General features: G+C 45.1%; 3 protein-coding genes across 3 annotated transcripts in view; 2 read left to right on the forward strand and 1 right to left on the reverse strand.

Annotated features, from left to right (window-relative positions):
- qpct (glutaminyl-peptide cyclotransferase) lies at positions 1-7106 on the reverse strand (the record flags this gene model as incomplete). Its single annotated transcript, XM_079175235.1, has 7 exons — positions 1-1226; positions 1320-1436; positions 1767-1866; positions 2547-2714; positions 3870-4151; positions 4504-4650; positions 6939-7106. 7 exons carry the CDS (start codon positions 7104-7106, stop codon positions 1042-1044), a joined length of 1167 nt encoding a protein of 388 aa, XP_079031361.1. The 3' UTR covers positions 1-1041.
- Positions 7107-7675: 569 nt separating this feature from the next.
- Positions 7676-13371, forward strand: mocs3 (molybdenum cofactor synthesis 3). The gene is made up of 13 exons (XM_079174257.1): positions 7676-7882; positions 8720-8852; positions 8966-9058; positions 9652-9772; positions 10162-10236; positions 10406-10523; positions 10614-10722; positions 10828-10890; positions 11407-11570; positions 11699-11746; positions 12333-12429; positions 12516-12623; positions 13170-13371. Exons 1-13 carry the CDS (start codon positions 7790-7792, stop codon positions 13325-13327), a joined length of 1380 nt encoding a protein of 459 aa, XP_079030383.1. The 5' UTR covers positions 7676-7789; the 3' UTR covers positions 13328-13371.
- A 2540-nt stretch (positions 13372-15911) lies between these two features.
- prkd3 (protein kinase D3) overlaps positions 15912-21978 on the forward strand; it is a 33006-nt gene continuing 26939 nt past the window's right edge. Inside the window, exon 1 of the mRNA XM_079175406.1 lies at positions 15912-16013. The gene's annotated coding sequence lies outside the window, so the exon portion shown is untranslated. The remainder of the gene's footprint in view (positions 16014-21978) is intronic.

Consider the following 21978-nt stretch of genomic DNA (forward strand, 5'->3'; position numbering starts at 1 on the left):
GTATATTATTCTGGGATCTACATTAAAGATGCGGCTAATAATGCCACATAAACAAAAACATCCGCACAGGAAGCTATCCACTTCACTATCTAAGATGACAGGATATGAAGGGCTAAAGATGTAGAAGAGAGAATACAAATGAACCCACTTCCTGCCACTGAGAGGTTTGCTCTGAACAGATTCACTGCAGGAGAGGAAACGTCCCGTACCCTGAAGCTAAATGTCACCATTTCATGAGTGTCGCCATATACTCCGCTTCATGTGTTTTGGTAGCATAGTGTGGGTTGTCACATTTTATATATTCATCACACAACATGACAGATCAGAGACTCTGGATGTTATTACATGACTATAAGCAAGTTGTTTTTTTTGAGGTTACAGTTGCAATTCATAATGAAACTTTTACAGATTTTGGACTTGCAATGCATTCATACACTTCAATGTTGCCAGGTAAATTAAAGTGGAAAAACATGAAGGGAGTCATAGCATTTTAACTGCTCACAATTATTATTTTCCTGTTTTTTGGAAAGGAAAACACTGCTCGTTTTCCTCCTCTTTTCGGGGCACCAGATCCTAGACATCAGCATTGACACTAAGGTGCCTCATCACAGTGTAAAGGAGCATTTCAGGCTGATATAAAGAGAGCAGTGTGGTCAAAAAAACACACACACAGAAGACCCTGTGTGCCGATCTTGTTGCTGGGGACTCGACTTGAAGGGATGATTAAGCTTCAGAGTCTTGAAGTCTTTTATGAACCCATTTAGGAAGAAAAGACATTTCATTTCGCCCATAGAAGTACATTGGCAAAAATATGTTTCAACAAATTTTACATATTCTCTATGTAAAATGTTTTCTGCAGCTGCACCCATTTGATGTGCAGAGTTGAGTCTCAACCTCACATCTTAATTGTCAAGAACTACATTTTGTTGGTGTTTAAACAGCATTAAATACAGTCTATTCTTTCAGTCTGTAGAACAACAGCTGAAGATCTTTACTACAGTGAAACATCGAAAGAAAGAAAGTTGTCGAATTGGAATTTTTTTATGGGGCATTCTGTGGGTTTGAAGGGATGGCGGCGGGTCTGGCGTTGAGGTACTCCAGAACAAAAACCTGCATGATCTTGTTGAGGTTCTGAATGGTGGAGCGATCCAGGTTCTGCTCGTTGTCATCAAACGTGTGCCACACGGACGGGAATGGGGAGGGGATGAGGTGGAGGATGGGTACACCTGACAGAGGAGGCACAGGATGAGGATCAGCCAACACAGCTACACAACATATGTAATCATATCTGCGGTAGTTGTGTTACTCGGTGGGTATACCTCTGTTTAGGAATGGTATATGATCATCTTGTACGTGGCCAACAGGTTGATTGGGCCAGAAGTATTGCACGTTGTTAGGATGATCCACAAGCTGGTTCGTGGAGTGTAAACGCGTCTCTGTAGTTGTAAGAGGGAGGACAAAGAGTAAACATTTCTTCAGGGACTGTTAGCAATTTGAGCTACAATCTAGATAAACCAAAAAAGATATCATCTCCACAGTGCAGTCATGACAGCACAATAGTTGCAAATAAGTAAAAGATACAGTGTGACAGATGTCCGACAATTTGAGTGTCACCAGTTGCAACATTGGTCTCAATACGATGATGACAGTCTGCAATATGGCTAAAGTATTAATGACTATTCATCCAAGTGAGTTGTGTTTATTAACCAAAGTCAACAGACCTACATGGTGTTGTACAGCAGTAGTAAAAACATTTGATTATTCACCAATGCTCTGCAGTCTGGAGAGCCAGTGCACCGTGCTGGGGAACTGGTTGTAGAAGCGTGGGTCGGGGCCCCCGATCAGGTCCAACAACACGAACAGATCCTAGGAGGAGAAGAAACGATGTCGGTGAGCTCTGTCCCTCTACACATCCCGAAGATAAGCAAAGACAAGACGCCAGGTCCCATAATGATCAAACCTCAGAGCCCCTGCTTAGAGGTGCGGTGGTGCAACACACTGACATAAATGCTCCGTGCTATCTCTGTAGGACACAAAAATCACACCTGACTGTCTGTCTACATGCATTCACACACACACACGCACGCACACACACACACACACACACACACACACACACACACACACACACACACACACACACACCCTAGGTTCTTTAAGATACTGTCTGTTTTATCTGTCTGTCCACACAGGAATGTCTACATAGATAGTCAGTCTCACTATCTCTCCGTGGTTGGGATACAGAAAACATTTAAACCAATTAAAGTGACGTGCTGTTATCATAGACTGTATAATAAATGATGTTTGATATCATGACACCCAAGCCTCCCAGATGATAAAATGGGTGTCTTTGTGATTTGTGATTTTCCCGGAAATACAAAACTATTGAAGACATGCGCCTCCCTGGTTGAGGTGTCTGTGTGGGCTGTGGGAGGAAGAGGAGATAGGGACTAAACAGATTGTACTGAAAATAATGTGCACTAACAACGGTATGATCTTGAGTGTGATTACAGTAAATAAAGTGGGAGCAGAGAACTGGGGTGTACCATGGCGTGCAGTTGGTTTGTGTCCGTGGCTCCGGCGGGATGTGGGAGGGTCTCCATCTGCTGGGCCAGGTGGCGAGAGCCATAAAGGGAGTCTGTGGCGGTCCACTGGAAAAGAGCCTCCTCTCCATCAAAGAAGAGCAACTGCAGGGTGAGGTCAGGAGTAGTGCTCTGCATGGGAGGTGAAGAGAAGACGGTCAAGGCATTCGCAGAGTTCTGCTGCCCCCTAGTGGTGTTGACAAAAACTGCCTGAGGTTTTCTTTGGCAGTTTTTATGTGAAATATTCCTTTTAAATTGTTGTAACACCCCCAAAAATATGTTTCTGGAACAGTAAGTGGTCATTAATCAGCTGTGATATTAATGAGGACTTCGCCTCCGTGGCACCTAATGTATTTGTATTCCATTGGGATTCCTATTCCCACCGTGACCTTTGTGACGGACAGCTGAGTCTGATAAGCATGTCTCTCGAGCGGTCTCTCCCTGTCACAGGACCTGTCACTGTCCGCCCGACAGACAGGGGCCTGAGCTTAACTGTGGAACGGGAAAAGGGCAGAGGAGCAAGCTGCATGAATACTAACGTGTGTCCTCATGAATCACTGGTTTGTGGGGCGATCAAATATTGTTTTGTTTTTCCATGAAACAGAACAAATAGTTTTAGCTTTTGTACTTCAGATGCTGCTGTTGCCTCTGGCGTTGTGTTTGAGCAGAGGTTTTGTTGGGTGTCAATAAATTATAATGAAGTTGAAAGTTTTTTTCTAACATTTAGCAAAATCATCAACCTCTTATTGACTGACTAAATGAAAATGCATAAGAGGTAAACTGGGAAAATTCAACATCTTCGTTATTGTGAACAAACCACAAAAAATAACCAGCAATGAATTGAAAACAAGTGTTTTCTGTGTAGCTAAGATGTTCCTTAATCGGGAGCTGAAAATAGTCCCTAACAAATGCAGCATTGACATTGCCCAGCTGTTTTAGGAAATGACATGAAAAAAATTAAACTGTAATATCGTGACTAGTTTTTTAAAGATGTTTAACCGGTTCCTGGAACTGCCTGCAACACGTTTGGCCTTGTTTTCTTCCGGAGCTTAATGTCAATGATGTTGTTGTTGTATGACTCCCCTGTGATTCACAGCCACATCTCGAGTCAGTGGTGGCCACAACCACAAAAAAACAAATACACCCCCTCAAATGAAAAGCCTATTGAGCGCACACAGGAGGGGCTGAGGCATCTACCCATAGAGTCACAGACAGACAGATGGACCAGTAGTATACCCTTTAACTTATAGTATATTGCAGCTTTAAGTCACATGCTAGGCCCACCACCTTCTGAGCTTTCAGTTCTTCATCCAGGGCTCGCGCCAGCTCCAACATCATGGCACAGGGAACGGCAGAATCCGTGGCGCCTTGGAACTCCCTCCCGTGCCATTGCGGTGGGTAGTACTTGGAGTCGTAGTGGCAGGCCAGGACCAGGCGGCGAGTGGCTGTCGAGTTGAGGGTGGCAACTATGTTGGTGAAGGGCAGTTGGCCGTAGGGTGTTTGTGACACAAACTTATCCTCCGTCACCTCCCAGCCTGCTCCGAGGGAACCGAGGGTGGTTTTGATATGCTGTGAACACACAAAGATATGACTTGTAAAGAGCATTCAGCCTGCCTTACTGATTATCTGTGGCAATAGGTTTTCCAATTTAGAAATTGCTTGTCTTTTCTACTGCTACATCATATTCGGGCATGAAACGTGGAGGACTCATTCACAAGTGTAAACCAGTGCATCTATGCCTGTAGCTGCCATGACGTTGCGGATAAAATAATGTCTTCCGAGAGGGAAAAAGTAACACTTTTTACATTTTTCTTTCCATTTATAGTCAAGTATGTGTGTTACATGTTTTCTGTACAAGTGTTTCTGGATTTGAAACTGATCCATCCATTGATATGTTATTCTGCAAGAACTATAAGCTCACCTCCTGCACGGCCTGGCTGCCTGAAGAGCCTGGGTACCTGGTGACCAGCAGCGGCCTCAGGTCCCTCTGCCACATCTGCTCCAGGTCAGTGTGGGACAGGGCGGTGCTGATCTCCTCTTGTGTCAGAGTGACAGCTCGGTGATGAAGCTGAGCGGAGCCAGAGGAAACAATCGAGATAACACAAAATGGATGAGAAATAGCATCGGGTCCAATGAATATTTAGGAAGGAATTGAGTGTGTCCAGAAAGATCAGATTGTGATGTACAGTTGCACATGGAGCAGAGAATATTCTCCTATTGTCAGTCAGTGTCTGCCACGCCACAGTTTCAGATCAACGACTTCCTTGCATAGGAATAGGGAAGTCTTTCTGTGATGCATTGCATCGAGCAGCAATGTGGATGACACAGCATACAGATTAATTGATTTAAGTGTGTCACAACACTCTCTTGTGTTACTGGAAACCACTCCCTACTGCCAACAGTGGATTTGTTTCATTACAGTATTTGAAAATCCAACGCAAGAGGGATTTCTTTTAGTCACCTACATCACAATGCCATACATGTTAAAGTAACAATCTCGAAGATTTTTGTCCGTTAGGCTACTATCTGTTGCTGAATGATGTACACACAGTGGCGATTGCGCAAAAGGCCCCCTGATGTAAGAGCTTGCAAATAAAGGAATTCCCGACGCTGTGGTTTAGAACTCTGCGAAGTGAGATCCAAAAACACACCGGCAATTACCGCTCATCGACAAAAGTGCCTCCAAAGAGAACAAAACGGAGATCTTTGAGATTGTCACATTAACACCTCCTCAGAGCGAGGCACATGGGCCAATTAGACCAGTGTGAATAGACATTGATTTTCTTCAAGAACACACAGGGGCTACTTCAGAAAAGCAGGGATCTATTGAATGAAGAGGCATACAAGTAAAAGGTGTTTGTTAACATGCTCTCCCTTGCTCTAAGAAAAAAGAAAAAAGCAGTTTGTGTAATATAAGGAATGCAATACGGATTTGGTTTAGGGTTCAATGGGTGCTAAATTACAGCCATCGGAAAAACATATTGATTCTTCGATCCCATGTCTCTTTTTTCCCGTTTGGTCTCAAAGTTCACCTGCTGAGCACCGTGGTTGTCCTGGTAACAAACTGAACTGAGTGAGAGGACAGAGAGCTGATGAAGAACATCGGAGCACAGTCAAAGCCTGTTTGTGTGTTCTGCCCTTTGGTTAGTCCTTGTTGGGCAATGTGATATATTGGGGTTGTCGAAACCATACTGACTGAATTATTTAAACGACGTTGAATGATTTTGCTGATTTCTTTTTATATTTTGTCAATCGTTTAGTTGTGAAATATTGAAAAATGTCCATCACAGGGTCCAAGGTGACGTCTTCAAATTGCTTGTTTTGTCCGACTGACTTTCCAAAACCCGAAGATAAACCATCTGAGAACCTGAATGTTGTCATGTTTTGTTTGACATGCAAAGTAAGTCTTTAGATTTTTATGGGAAATCACAGTAGACATTTGTTTTTCCTCCTAATTTGGTTTCATTGTACTCTCTCAGACAATAGGGGAGGCCGCATTCCTTAACTCTGTTCACAACAATTGAAGCATACAACATTCACTTACAAAACATGTTCATGCGTTGGGCCCATACTGACCGGCTGTAATTACAGAGTGGCATCCAGTGCAAAATGTGTAATTACGCGGTCACACAGACTGTATATAGTCAACCGAAGCACTAGGGCTCACTGGGTTCAGAGAGGGTTAAAAGGGGTCCACTTAAGGTCTATAAATACCAAGACCTGCAATTGGAGGATCAATGATGATGACCGTGCTGCCATAGCAACTAGGCGAAAAGGAGAGGAGAAGAAGAACATAAATGAGGAGCATGAATGGCCAGGCATACCCAGGTGCGTCTCAGGGGAATTACACAACAGAGCTGGCAAACAGTGCAGAGGGCTGCTGGAATATCATGAATAAATACACGATGCATATCACAACTGTATTTGGGAACTTGTAGTTTTCCCTCTCTCATAATGAACAGTCTAACTACTGGGAGATTGACACTTTGAAAGGAAACATTTGCACACGCAGACAGAGACACTATACAAACAAAATTGGAGTTGAGTCATTTTTGATAGAAATCCAACACTTTTCTAAAAAAAACCAATTTGTTTAATTGGGTTCTAATGCATTCAAGTTACACAAAATAAAGTAAAGATGATAATGACACCCAATCGATAATTGAAAGCATTAATTTGAGCCTTGTCTAAATAGGTGACATGGCAATACCATTGAGGAAAAGCTGCATGTGGCAAGATTTCTAAAAGGATTTTATTGTTGGAGAATGTTTTACTGAGCGTCTATGTACAACTATGATTGCCTGACTACATGTTGGGACATTATAACTAGAACATATCCTCTCAATTTTTTTTTACCTTTTCTTGTGTCCAGGGGATTCCAGCGGTGCAGTGGACGAATGTCACCCAGATGGTCACGGTGTAAAATAAACGCATCTTGGAGGGACCGTGGCTTCGCTCGGTCATCGTTGTTGTCGCTGCTCTCCACATTCCTGTGTCTCTCCTCTGTGAGAGATTACAGATCATGTGAAAAGCAGGAGGGAGGACCCGAGGCTCTCTGAACCACAGCGCGTCACTGCACTGTTAACGCCTGTGTGTGTGTGTGTGTGTGTGTGCTTCGTCCACTCCCAGAATCTCATGAGTATGACACACGGACCCCTTTTTCCTTTGATAATTTCATTTTTAACAACAGATCAACACATTTACAGCATGCCAAAGTCCCAATACAATTTCACTGGACCCATTAGTTTTTGTATTTAACGTTTGAATGCGGGCTTTATACAGAAAAAGCAAAGCAAAAAACGTAAAGTATAGTATATTAAGATATTCTTGCAGATAGGCTACATAATTATATAGGAAATCGCGCTTTGCTTGGATATTCGTGCTGTACACGAGCAATTTAATGGAGCGCAATCACTTTAATTTTATTTTTCTAAGAACTAAAAAGCATTACATATTTGTTTACTTGTTGTTTTATTTGGATTTAGTAGCCTATTAGTTTTGTGAGGGTAAGACCTGCGCTTCGCACGTCACCTGCCACGTGGTTCATTGTCACGTGGTTAACCCGGAAGTCTCTGCCGTGCGCTCAACATGTCAACATGCTCCCATCACACCGTTAGATCGTAGCTAAATCAGAGTTGTGAAATATCTCTTGATATACATATTATATATATATATATATATTACAACTGCGCGTGTTGCCCGCAGACATGTCTGACGAGGTGCGCTGCTTGAAGGCTCAGCTCGAGGAGAAAGAGAAAGAGATCGCTGCTCTGAAGATTAAACTGGCCCGAGTGGAAAAGGTACTGTAGTTTATTCTGTTACGATATAAATGTCTTTTTATAATCTATTTGCCTTTGGCTAGCAGTTTAGCATTCCTGGTGTAGCGATATAGCATTGCTGTACCTCGTCTACATAGCAATAGCAAACATTGTTTATAATCGGACATGGAACTTGCATTACGTTACATTACATACATTACTCCTTTCTTAAAATGAACCTGCACACTTGATAGACAGCTAACTAGCTTGTTAGCTAGCTGGTGAACCTGGTGGTCCTAATTGTGATGCACGTGAGGAAAAAATGACACATTGGGTAATTGATCATATCTAGGGACAATATGCCCAATTATCAAACTACAGGGAGTGATAACACAATGTCCACGTGAATAACTCATTAACATTGCATGAAATACACATTAACTGCTGAAAGTTTGATCCTAGAATGCATTGCTATAGTAATACATTCAGATGCCTTTGATTTTACAAAGACCTGCAGAAACACATGCCTACTTATCACAGACGGGAGACGGAAAGTTTTAAAAAGTCCCAAATACATTTGGAAATTCCCAAAAGAGATAAAGCCCACTTAACTCATTTAGTCTCGAATGCTAAATAAGACATAAATAAGCACGCTGTAAGCCACTTAATTCCTGCATATGAAGAGCTTTCCCCCCCCCAAATAGCGCCTTATGTCGGACATATGGGCTGTGTGCGTATGTAAAGAGAGATATAAATGTAGCTCATGATATTATAGAGGCAGGCTGCTTGGGGCTGCGATGCCACATGGCTCAAAGCTTCTGTTTAAACTTGTTTCTTATATCTTGTGTTGTGATTCCTCCCCCCGGTGTGTGATATAAGAGCCCGGCCTCAGTACTGGAGCTGCATGAGAAAGTGACACCCCTAACCCCCCTGAAAGCCAAAGCAGCCCTCAGCAATGAGGACATCATGCGGTACAGCAGACAGCTCCTTCTGCCTGAGCTGGGCGTACAAGGTACGAATGGCTACAAGCAGTGTTATTCTGATACGCAGCACAGTAAAGCGTTCGGTCGAGTGAGATTTAACGGCGTGACCGAACCCAACAAAGTGAATTCTGATTGTCCACAGGTCAGCTGAATTTATCCAAGACCTCGGTGCTGATCGTGGGCTGCGGAGGACTGGGCTGCCCCCTGGCACAGTATCTCGCCGCAGCAGGCATCGGTAGGTCGTCCCACTTGATAAATGCTCAGCATGACCCGGCGCCAAAGAAATCAAACCATTAACCTTGAGAATAAATGGGCTGTGTGGTGCGTGAGTAATTGTTGAGCTATCAACAGGGTCATTTTCCTCTAAGGCAGGGTCTAAATTTAGCAATCTGGCTCACCTCCCCTCTGGCTGTTAAGCTCAATAAATGTACCTGCGGGGGGAAAGGTTTTCGGTCCGTAATTATTCATTTCCACTCCTAAAATAAATGCATCACACCACCTATTTTTGTGCTGTTTAATGATTACAATCAGGTGCACTGGGAAAACTTGTGTAAAGAGCCAAGAGTATATTCACAGCTTAAGACCTACTTATTTTGTCTGCCTGCCTGTTGCCTCGGGTGGAATTTCAACCAAACTTTGGCTGCATAGTCAACTAGGGAAAACCAGAAAACTGAAGGAAAGCAGGTACAACATTTGAGAAAAGGCAACAACCAACTATAGATAAAAAAACAGTTCCAGTCAAGTTTTCCGAAGGCACACTTTGTTAAATTTGTACCCACCCTTGTATGGTATTGACATTCATTCTAAAGACTTTCTGCCTGACTGCAGGGCGCCTGGGCCTGCTGGACTATGACGAGGTGGAGCTCAGTAACCTGCACAGACAGGTGCTTCACGGGGAGGAGAACCAGAACCAAGCAAAGGCTCTGTCTGCTGCCAATGCAGTTAAACGGTACTGATTGAGAAATGTAGTCCTGCACACACTGGTGCCCAAACTGCACCAACCGACCTGAAACAGAGGCGCTAGTATTGTGATATTATTAGTAAATGTTCTCTAACTACGATAAGTGGTGTGCTTCTATGTGTTTTGTGACCATTTAGTTGCAGTGCAATGCATGCTGGCGCTCTCCAGTCTCGCCACAGGTTATATTTGGTTGTGTATTTTCTCCCCGGTCTGCAAATATTGTGTAAACATGTTATTTTAGAGACACCACCTCACAGTGGGCCCACTGTGGTCAGCGCGCACACCGTGGAGCCGTGACCACATGAGGGCGCCATTTCTCTGTCTACGCCATTTCCCTGTCTCGTGTCGAATTCATATTTTTGTACGTGACCTTACAGGTTGAACTCAACAGTAGAGTGCCTTCCCTACCACCTGAAGCTCTCGCCGGAGAACGCCTTGCAACTCATCCGACAGTATCCTCAACCTTGCATCAGACCTGCTTATGCTTTGTCATGAAACAAGTCGCTCAGCTGTGACAGCACGAGTAAGTACTTCACATACTCAGGTGGTGAAATGCGTACACGGGACTAACCGGTGATACGAACTGCGTCCTTGATGACCCCTTGACTTCGCTGACCTCATGTATGACATTGTGGCGGATTGTTCGGACAACGTCCCCACTCGCTACCTGGTGAATGACGCCTGCGTGCTCGGCGGCAAGCCTCTGGTGTCGGCGGGCGCTCTGAGAATGGAGGGACAGGTAAGGCGGAGAGGCACGAGTCCCATCAGCTCCTCTACATTTTGTAATGATACTTTATCAAGCCCTCTTGCTCTGTGTGTGTTTGTGTAGATGACAGTATACAACTACCACGGAGGCCCCTGCTACAGATGTCTGTACCCGGTTCCCCCCCCCCCAGAGACGGTGACCAACTGTTCCGACGGAGGGGTGTTAGGAGTGGGTGAGTCTCGTCCCCTCACTTGCCCCGGGGAGCCCTTGACTTTGTACAGAGTTCAGTCCGTGTAAATGGTAGTTGTTAGTAAAACTTTCCACTTTTCTCTTTAAGTTCCTGGGATAATGGGCTGCTTCCAAGCTTTGGAAGTCCTCAAGATTGCCTCTGGACAAGGCTGTATCCTTTGGCTTTTTCCATTGTGAACTCCCACGTTACACGGAGTGCCCTGCTTGGACATTCTGTTGCTTTACATGAGAGTTTTCCAGTCATCTGGATGAACAAAGAACTGTGAAAGCATTGTAGCAAAGTTGGGCATGGGACAGGTGTTTTGTGTAAAAAAAAAAATATAGCAAAAACAGACTCTGCTGACTCTTCATCTGCCTATTTCTATGAGAACTCCTTTGAAGCTGCTGTGGTAAAGACTTGCGTCAGAGAGTAGACTTGTGCTATCCTGCCCTCCGGCTTGCATTGTGACACCCGTGCTAACACCTGGCCCTCTATAATGCGTCAGCCGGGGAAGTGCCGCGCCGTCTTCCTACCGAACCTTCCCCGAACGTTGCCATGGTGCTGTGCTCACACAGCAAAATAGGGAGACGCGTGGCAAGCCGATTCTCTGGTTCAAGCAGCGCAGACGCTGACGGTTTTTTCACATTGTTGCCGTTTTTTTTTCCTTGACCCCCCCGGGCGCGCCAGCTTCCTGCGGCCAGCAGCTGGTGATGTTTGACGCTCAAGACGCCAGATTCCGGTCCATCAAGCTGCGGCCCAAGCAGGCCAGCTGTGCAGTGTGCGGAGAGAAGCCCAGTGTGACCCAGCTGGTGGACTATGAGGCTTTCTGCGGGTCTGCTGCCACAGATAAGGTTGGTCATCATGAGAGAGGTCCTGCAAGCTCATTTTCACAGACATCAACTGGATCTTGCCATTTAATAAGACACAGTACATGTCAGTATTCTGTAATCATAGGAGAACCGCTCTTATTGTGTTTCAGTGCCGCAAACTCAACCTCCTTTCCAGAGACCAGAGGATCACGGTGCAGGTAGAGCATATATATATCGTCCGGAGCAGTTGGCCGTTGTGTGACTCCTGGCATTTAGTGCCGTTTATTGTATGATTGCCCCACAATTTTCTCTCCACAGTTTTCTTGCGTGTTCATGAACTGATTACATCTAAGCGCTGACCCAGCCCCGAATGGGAAATGACTTAAAATGTGCCTGTAGATTTTCTACGGGAAATAATAACGTGTACTAGTTGGTGGAGAGAGCAGCGGTAGTGGGTTGCGTCTGTTTTCTGGAGAATTGGTGCTTTCTCAAACCCGCGGAGTCATTAGCCTCAGAGATTGGGATCATGATTGATTGGGCTGTAATCGAGATTGTGCAAGGGGCTCCAGTAAGAACAAAAAACAACAATTTTGTTTCCTTTTGATTTAAGGAAAAGCAGTTAAAATGTTCACGTCACTCCACGAAACCAAATCCAGGCAACATTTCAACATTTTGCAGAGAATAATTGTGGTTATCCTGTTTTATAGATGTTAATCAATGTCTTTTACCCGAAAGAAGAAGCTCCACCTCTCTCTAATGAAGAAGTTATTTGCGCACTAAGGTTTTGCTTTGATGCGCTTCCAGGATTATAAATCGATACTGGACAACGCAGAGCCCCATCTCTTGTTGGATGTGCGCCCTCTTGTGGAGGTGGACATATGCCACTTACCTTTCTCCCTCAGTATCCTTTTTTTAAGAGACCCGAGGCGCACAATCCATCTCCCATGTCCAATCTCTGTGTGATTGTTCTCCTTACACTGTTGCCAGACATTCCCCTCTCCAGTTTAGAGGAGAGGAAGAGCGAACATATCCAATTACTCCAGGAGAGAATCAGCCGGTTGAAACGGCAGATGGAGGGTGACTGCCGGCCTCCAGGTAAACACGTCAGAACCCACATGCCGTTTTGAAATGGACAGGCACGTAGAGCCAACTTGTGCATATTCACAGGCCGCCGTGTGGTCTCATACTGCCGGGCTTACTTTGGACAGCTAGTAGCAGGTTGTAATGGGGTTGCTAGGTGACCCCTTTTCCAAAACAAGTACGGTCAGCCCAAGCAGCTGGCCCGCCTTAAGAGAAATTAATATATTCAAAATGTTATTTTGGTGACGTTCTGGCTATTCACTGTGTTGAGCTTTCTTTATCAATGAGCTAAATTTAGCCTTGTGGAGTTTTAGCACAGCATTTAATACAGTTTTGGTTTGTTATACGGTCAGTTTGTGTTCGGAACCATTTACCTTTTCTTTAAAATTCTTTATTATGTGTACCATTCAAACTCTTGTGCAGCATTTTGTCCCTTTTTTAGATGTTTCTTTGTGCTGTCATGTGAAATAGTGATTTGAATCGGACGCATTTTACGCGTTTAGGATCCACTGGTGTCACCGAACTAATCTCTCGGTGTTCTCTCTCTGCCGATTCCTCCAGTGTATGTGATCTGTAAGCTGGGGAACGACTCTCAGAAGGCGGTGCAGGTTGTGGAGAAGATGAGTGGATCAGAAGTGGACGGCGTTTCAGTGAAAGACATCTGCGGAGGCCTCATGGCTTGGGCAAAGAGAGTAGACCCCACATTTCCACAGTATTAATCCATTTTACATGTATTTCTTTTGTTAATAAACTCGTTTTTTCCACCATTGTTCAGTTGTTTTCTTATTTGTATGTGCACTGAACTGTGTGCTGTCAGGTGGATTGGCTTCAATGTCAATACTGAATAGCAAAATCTCACATAGAGAGAGTGTAACAATGGACCAGTTCCTAAAATGTGTTGTGTAATCTACTGTGTCGATCAGTGCATCGAAGACATGAGCTGGCAGTTAGATAGCACATAGACATCCTTGCAAAATCGAATCCCTCTTCCTGTTTTTTTCTGTAAATTCTTCATATTCGAGGCCTAATAGTTAATTGAACAGATAGCTTAACGAAGAAATTAAACCTACACTTTACATTTCAGGGCCCTGAAGCACACATACCTACTTACCCCTATTTTCCCTTTAAACCTCTGCTAGTTTACAGCTTTTGAGAGAGAACACATTAGATACTTTAACTTTCTTTGTTCATTTATTAAAGTAAAGTGAAATCAGCCCATTCCTCATTTTGCTGGGGACACATATGAACCCTCTCAATAGCACCTGAGGGCTCCTGGACCCCAATTTTGAAACTTCATTACAAACCGATTCGGGTCGTGTAGAATACCGTTTTGTTTTCTCTTGGCATGGCCAAGTTGAAATAACGGAAAAGAAAAGGCACATGCGCATTGGTTTGAGCTCCATCGGAGGCGCCATTGCTTCACAGGGACTGTAGTTCAAGTTTTCCTCCCCACACATGGAAAGTCAGTTATGCGGAGATAATAAAAAGACTCCATCCCCCGGCGACGGTCGCTGCTCCTTTTTTTTTTTTTCTTCTCGTCGAGCAGGGGGGAGTAGACACAGCTGGAAGGATAATAAGATGCGCACGAATTTACAAATCTGGAATAAAAGATAAGAGAAGAATAAATGGACGACTCGGTCAGCCTGCGCGCGCCTGTGTGTACAACTTATGTCGGCATTCGTTCCATGAAACGTTGAGCTGCGACGCTGCGCTTCTGTGTGCGACTTCCACAAAGTGCAGCATTTCAAACTTCGGACTCCGCTTTCCTCAGTTGATGGAGTTACAAAGTGTCTTCAGTAAACTCACAATGGAAAGAAAAGCGCCCTTCGCTGACTGTGAAGGTAAAGTATCATTTCAGATGCATTTAAGGCGACGTTTGGCTGTGAAGGGGCTTTTTGCGCGTAGACGACACGTACAACTGCAACAAAGTCCTCTGAATGTGTGAATCCAGGTCTTGTATAACTTGTTTTGCTGGCATTGTAGACTCGGGTTGTGCTCTGCCAGCGAGCCTATCGAAAGTGGGAGGGGTGCAGATGTTAGGAAGCCCGGGTTCCAGATGTTTGCGGAGTTTGAATTCTTGTAAACACCGACATGATACGCTTTATCAACTTTTACGCGTCTTTTGGGCTACGTGTTTTGATGTTGTTGTGGGTGTTTTGTTTATTTTTTACCGTTTTGCGCACGAGCATAACGGCCCGTTGTTGTAATGGTTTTGTTAAGTTTTCCAAACGTCGATAGCAAAGTGAAAACGACTGCTGTTGCGAACACAAGTTGAAGCTGTCGCCCCTCGAGCGCGGTGCATTTACATGATGGCAGCGGGAGCTTAAAGATAACCCTGGCAAGCTCCTTTAACCAACACAATGCAAGGCAACAGCAACACACAGCACGAGTGATCATCTAAGAGATACTCTATGAGAAGTAACAATTTTAAGTTTTAAGAATTCATTCTAGCAAAGGCAAATATTGATGAAGATTTTTTGGGTTCTTAATTAAAAAAAAAGAAAAGAAAAGGACAAGCCCGGCTGACTATTTGTGTGTAAATTGAAAAGGCAGATGGGCTTAAAACCTGTTTTCCTACATGAATTCAACCCAAGAGTGTTCACAAAGGGAAGAAAAGTAGCCGTCTCATTCATACAGCCGGGCTGCCCTAAGACTCAGCAGTATGAGAGCTCCTAATGTGCCCCAGTCCTTCACTGTCTCTGCTGTTTCTTTCAGATATAGGTGACTGCTTCTTTTTCATTGTAAAAATAGCACTGTGTGTGTTTTTGTCTCTGTGTGTATGTTTGCGGTGACAGGCTTCCTGTGGTCAGAGTGGATTACTGACTTCAGTAAGGAGAAGGAGCGCCACTCCAGGATATGAAGCTCGCTGCAGTGACTTTACTGCAGACGTCTGCCGAGTCTTCACAGACGTTTTCCTCCATCACCTGCCCGCGTCTCGTGAATGAGTGTGTGTTGTGTAAGCTCAGGCGGGCGGACCCTCTTAATTTATGAGAAACAATGTCACTTTGATAAAAGAACACACAAACAGTGCTGACTCACTATCACCGATGAGGACCAAAGATTTCCCCTGTCACGAGTCAGCTGTGTTTCTTTCTGCCGGCCCTCACTGAAACCTCCGCCAGTTCAGCGCTCCGCGTTGCCATTGGAAGATACCCAATGTCTGCCTCCTCTCCCCCATCCTTTCCTCGAGCCTTCCTCCACTCTCTCCATCCGCACCAACCGTCCGGACCGCTGTACGCGCGGCTGTCCAACGGCGGTCACAGCATCCCCAGCCCCACCAACTCGTTCCACGGGGTGTCCTTCCTGCTGCAGATAGGACTGACCAGAGAGACGGTGAACCTGGAGGCCAGTGACCTGTCGCTGTCCGCTGTCAAGGACCTGGTGTGCTCCATAGTGGACCAGAAGGTAAGCCTCTCGCTGAAACGCCCTTTCATATGACGTGACACTGTGCTTTTCAGTTATAAGGACATCTCTCATCAAACACTTTTTCCCTAATGAGGATTTCCCCAAAGACAGGCAAACCTGCTACGATTACCTTGTTTTCAAACGTTAGGAGGAATACCGAAGGCGGTGGAGGACCCTTCATGACGATGCACCAACATGTGTTTTGCCATCCTCTACCATATTCATCTGTTTAGGCTTTGTGTTTTTTTTTTTCAAAGCGGACATCTGGGCCTCGTGCCCCAAAATGAGTCAAACACCGCAGAAGCGTGCACACTACGGCTCCGATTGCTCCTCCAGTCGCAGGACACGGCGTAGCAGCGCCAGTCATTTACATTGTGGTTTAATGTTACCGGACTTACACGGTGCAAGCGCAGGCACACAAGCTCGTCTGCGTACACATAAACAGAACCGACTCCGTGGTTTTCCTTTGGACCTACTTCTTTTTCCATGACACTGGTAATGTGCTGTAATAACACCGGAGTGTAGCCTCAGCATAAGAAGCAACTTTAAATACAAAGCACGGGCTTCATCATTTGCCGTCTCTTATTTGGTTGTGTGAGAGTATCCAGAGGGAGAATCAACAGCGCCAGCTTCAATCGCAGTGTTCGTTTTGTAATTATATCAAATATAATACATGCTTTGTAAAGCTCCATCACCACAGATGTTGTGCCTTTGTTATATATGAAGTGACTACTACTACTACAAACTGGAGGGTTAACGCAGCCCAATAAGTATTGGAAATTAAAACTGAAAGTGGATAACTAAATAGACAGTACTTCTAAACACATGTGCAGTAGAGGTGCTGGTGCTCTAAAGCTCCTACTCAGTCATTGTCTTCTTTCAACCCATGCATGTGTGCTCCATAGTTGTGTGGGATTAATGGTGCGCAAAGCCTGTTGGAATAATGAAATGGCTGCTGTGTGCATCCACACGTCGCTGTTGTTTTAACCTCTCTTGTGTATAACGACGATTACTCCCTTTGTGTCTGTAATTACCATCGACTGAATACAGAGAGGGTGATTGAGCAAAAGCACTCTCATCAGCCACCGGGATCCGAACATTCGGGCCTCTCGGAGCTATATTTGAGTCTGAGATGATGATGATAATGGAAGTGAGAAAAAAATATTACGAGGAGCAGACTTTGTGTTGAACTATCTGTGTTGAGCCTGCCGTCCTCTGGTTCCGTGTTGTCCAAGTTGACATTCCAGAGGAGCGCGGTAATGTTGTTGTTCTTTACAAGGTCTGCTGGTTCTCACTAGTTATGAACAGTTCTGAGTCCCCAGAGCAGAAAATCTCATCACTGCGCATATTTACATGGGTCCTGTAACATGTTGGCATAGTTGCAAGAATCTGGAACAGGAAAAGGGTGGGAAACACCCGTAAAAAGTAAGCCGGTGCGGTGCGTTCGTGGCGAGTGGGTGCTGAGATTTGTCGCCCGTGTGCAACTTTATCCCTGTGTCACTTCACATATCACATGCATTCATTTAGAGATGCCATGCACTCTAACAAAATATGGCAGGAAACAATCACATTTATGGCCAACAGTCATGGGAACTTATATATAATTAATATCTGAACATACTGTACATCCTTTTCGTGATTACGTACAATGCATCATCACCACAGAACATATCCAGCACGTTCATCCACATTGCTTCTATTAAACACTGCCAAAATGCAGTGCACTGCCTCAGCTATTTCATGAAATCCAGCCACATGGCTTTGATATCAATGGAAAATATGACTCTGGGCCTTCTGCGCACTCCAGTCCATCTCTGCCTCACCCCTCGCTCTCAAATATGCATGACAATGCTGAGCCTTCTTACAAAGGCTGCTCTTCCTGGCCAACTTTTCCCAGCTGTGGATCTCTAACCCTAGCTTAGCCGTCGACAGTCGTCCCAGGATGTCTCCAGTCAGCAGAACCTGAGCTGTCTGTCAGCAGAGGCGAGACGGGGGGGGGGGGGGGAAGCTTTTGACTTCACCCGGTAATATCTTTATGGAGATAGAGTCTGGATGAAAGTGTATTCCCCCCTTTCCTGCTGTCGTTTCCTGTGCCGAGAGCTGGCCTGCTTCGCAAAGTGACTCAACAAACACGCTCATCCATTCAGTGGCAGGTTTTCTGCTGTGTCAGCTGGATCTAGTAAACCATCATATTACCCATGTTGATATCTTGGTGGCCTTCAAGCTTGTGGCTGAGCAATTTGTCCATCCTCCTGCTGATTATCTGGGTCTGAGTCACCACGGCGGCAGGTGCAAGAACAGCAACCCAGAGTGCGTTTGGGCACGCTGGGAGATGTAGTTCCCCCACACTGCTTCCTGTCTGTCCTGTCCCAGTACACAGCCAAACTACCTCAACTACCCCAATTGACCTTTCGGAGCAGTAAAGCTCGATTTGTCGGCGATTCAAGCGTCCGTTGAGCTCACCACCGCATCGCTACAGTCGCGTGTGTTGTACCCAATCAGGTCTCAGTGTGCTTTAACTAGCCTGCATCCACCACAGTAACTATGTTTACATTCTTTCATTAACTTGTAACTTTATACCGTCTTCGTCTCATTACTGAGACGGAGACTACGGCCGTGCAATCGCTGTGTTACACTACTCAAGAGTTCCCACCGGCGTCAGTAACAGGAGAAAACACAAGCAGCCGTTATGTTCTCAAAGCTTGTGACCATAGCTTAAGGACAGAAAGTTGAAGTGAGTGCTTTACTTTGTTGCACTGTTGCTGTTGTTAGCACATTTCCAGTGTTCTTTTTTAGTGTTCCTCTTTGGAGCCTGTTCCTTTGCTGCCGTGCCAAACTGTAAGATCACACAGCCTTTTGGTGTACGAGACAGCAACATCAGGACACACAAATTAACCCGTGTCCAATTTTTCAATGGGCCTTTGTGTTACAGATGCCTATTAACATGCAGAGAAATCACTTTACAAACCATGGATACAAGCCCGTGCGCTGTAGCAGATGCACGTTGGATGCAGTTGACAGCTGTAAAATGTCCAGATGTTTACGTTCGCTCTCTTTTACTGTAGATTATGTGTCACGGCTTCAAGGTCGACATTTCACATCTTCCCTGAACCCTTCAGTTTTGAATCAGTCTCATTATTTGACGGGGAGTCATGCAGCCGGCTATAATAGCTGTGTATTGTATAGATTTCGTACGGCTCATGCCTCTTCCTGCTAAAGACTCAACCACATGACTTGGCCAGCGTCCACAGAGCAGATCTGCTTTCTCTCTGTTCTCTATGCTGATCTTGGTTTTGATAGTAGTGGTTTGGACCACGTTCACCAACTTTCAGTGGTTAAGGTCATCCTTAGTCCGGGGCAACCTGATCTGGATAGATTCAGTCCCAGTCTCTTAGGGGAGCTATTGCGGTTACTGCCCCTGCAATCTACCGAATACTTTAAAATATGACTGTTCTAGTGTCACCACTTGGCACAAGGGTTATCGACTCAAAGCCAGGCTCCTTGAGGACTGTAAGAAAGGATGAAGGGAGCCAGCCAATGGGTGGTGGAGACCCTCCCAGTCGGGTACCCATCAGTTCAGCCTTTATCCATGTTATATTCACGGTTCAGCCATGTTAATGTGGGTGATTCTTTTAGACCTCTAAATGTGCAGTGAGTTCCCTTTTTGCTTCTGCTTCTGTTTTCTTTTGTTTTGTCACGATGTGCGCTTTGAAGGCCCCCAAGTGGCTACACGCGACTTCAAGTCAGGACAGCCTTGTTTCACTGGCCGGGGCCCCGACTCCTGTCTCTGGTTTTTGGGGCTTTATGAATGGCGCGAGATAAACATCCATACACTTCCACTTGTTGAGCGCTTCCTGTTTGGTGTCGCCCAAGTCCTCTCGTGCAGCCAGCAAGGGAGCAGCGGCGGGACAAAAGTTCACGACTCCCTGAGAATGACTCCCAGTTAGCCAGCTGGTCAGCCCGGACAGCCAGCCAGCTCCAGAACATTCCTCTTCACCCAGGCATTTTTGGAGGATGATGTGATGTTGCTCGGGATGGGTGGGATTAGACTGCTAGGAAACTGAAATATTTGAAGCTAAACACTTGCTTTGGTAATGCTGAACATCTGACAAATGTTGACGGATGCTGTTATGACGATTGCAGAATCGACAGTTTAGTTTTCAGTCTTTATGGGACTGTGATCCTACAAAGACAATTCAGTTTTTAGTGGAGATGCTTTCTGGCGAATGTTGGCAGCCAACGTGTTTGATATAACTTTAAAGTGTACCTTGGCATCAGTTAAATGCTTTTCTCGCTATCAAAGGGGATGATAAAGCTTAGCAGGATAAAGGAAATTTGAAGCACTTCTGGCAAAGGTAATGGAAAAACCCCACTAAGCCTTCGCCTCAAATGTTACTTTTATGAATACTTTAATTTTAGCGCTCTTCCTTAGGAAGTTTCTGCATTTTCCCTCCAGCTGTGAAAGGCAGCTGCCTCAGCCACAGGTTTCCCCACTGGTTTTGTCAGTGCTGTAACTCGCAGTCTCTGGTTGAGGGCCGTACAGCTGCCTCTGTAATTAGCGAGACAAAGGCCTGTTTGAGTCAGAAAGGGGCGACTTTGGACAACGTACAGTACAATAGCAGCGTATTATAAAAACCAAAGGATTGTTTGGATTGTTCTAAACCAATGAGTAATATCACTTGGATGCTGCGAGGTAACACTTGGCAGAGAGAACTAGATCGGCTCAACATTCCTTTTTAAAGATTAATTAGATGGAGTTGCAACAGTGGAGACAGCTTTTTTTTATTTTTTATTTGGCTTTCATGATGGGGCTGTTTAGCAACGGTTATTTTGTGCAACTGAGGTCAGAAGATTTGGCTTTGGTGATTAAGCTTTAGGATATAGAAGTAGTATTTCACCGGCCCTTTTCACCTCAGATCTGTATGTGGTGTTGAGGTTTGTCATAAAGATAGACCTGGCCTGGGAAACTGTATCTATAGAAAGACAAAAAACAGGCATAAGGAGAAGAAAAGGAGAAGGCAAAATAGCAAGAAAGAAGAGTGCAGATGGAAAATGGAGAGACTGCATTTCACATCGACCAAAACTAACTGAAACACTCGGGAAATAAATCACCACCATCTCCCTCCCTCCCTCCTTCCCTCTCTCCTTCCCCCCCCTCCCTTGCTCCCTCCCTTCGACACTGTAAGCCCACATCTGCATGTTCCTATGGAGCTGGCAGCCATATTTCACCCCAGAGGACGTCCCAAATGCACAGTGCTTTATGTGTGATATACATGGGGCCAGACGTTTCCTGGAAAGCACATTCAGCTCCTTCTCCAGAAAAAAACAGGTCACCCGTGAGTCAAAATATTCACTGTTGCTTCTTGGTTATGGCCTTAGGCATTATTTTTTAATACTGATGTATTCCAAAGCCATAGAGTTGACTAAATTGATATCACAATTGGGATTGCTGAAAAAAAAAGAAAAAAAACGTTCATGTACAACTCAAAGGCGTACTTGCACAAGGAATCTATCAATTTCCCAAGTCTTGGAGTAATTTGTGGAAAAGGGAGAGAGAGAAGAAAAAGGGGGGAAAAAATATCTCTGAAGTTAAGTGAGCTAAGTAATTTCTACCATCTGTAGGGCACATTTCTGCCGCATTGCTCTCCTCTAAATGTAAAGTGGCAAGGCAGCGCACAGGGCCCGGCCACAAGGGTTAGAGAGAATGACAGAGTGGAGAAGGGTGGTCCTCTCCAGGGACAGGGGGGGGACCAGCCCTGTTGGCAGGCCTTGCAGGGAGCGCAGAGAGGGGGTCGCGGCCACCGAAGGCCTGGTGTCCGTCGGTGCCAGAACCATAAGTAGAAGGCCGCTTCTGCCACCGTGCGTGGCTTTGCTTCGGATTTTCTGCCCAAATGCCCTTCACAATACTCGACTTATGCCAGTGGCGGGGGGGGGATAATCTTGCATCACTCCAATCTCTGTTAGT

The sequence above is a fragment of the Pholis gunnellus genome (assembly GCF_910591455.1).
Source record: "Pholis gunnellus genome assembly, chromosome: 15".
NCBI classification, from domain to species: Eukaryota; Metazoa; Chordata; class Actinopteri; order Perciformes; family Pholidae; genus Pholis; species Pholis gunnellus.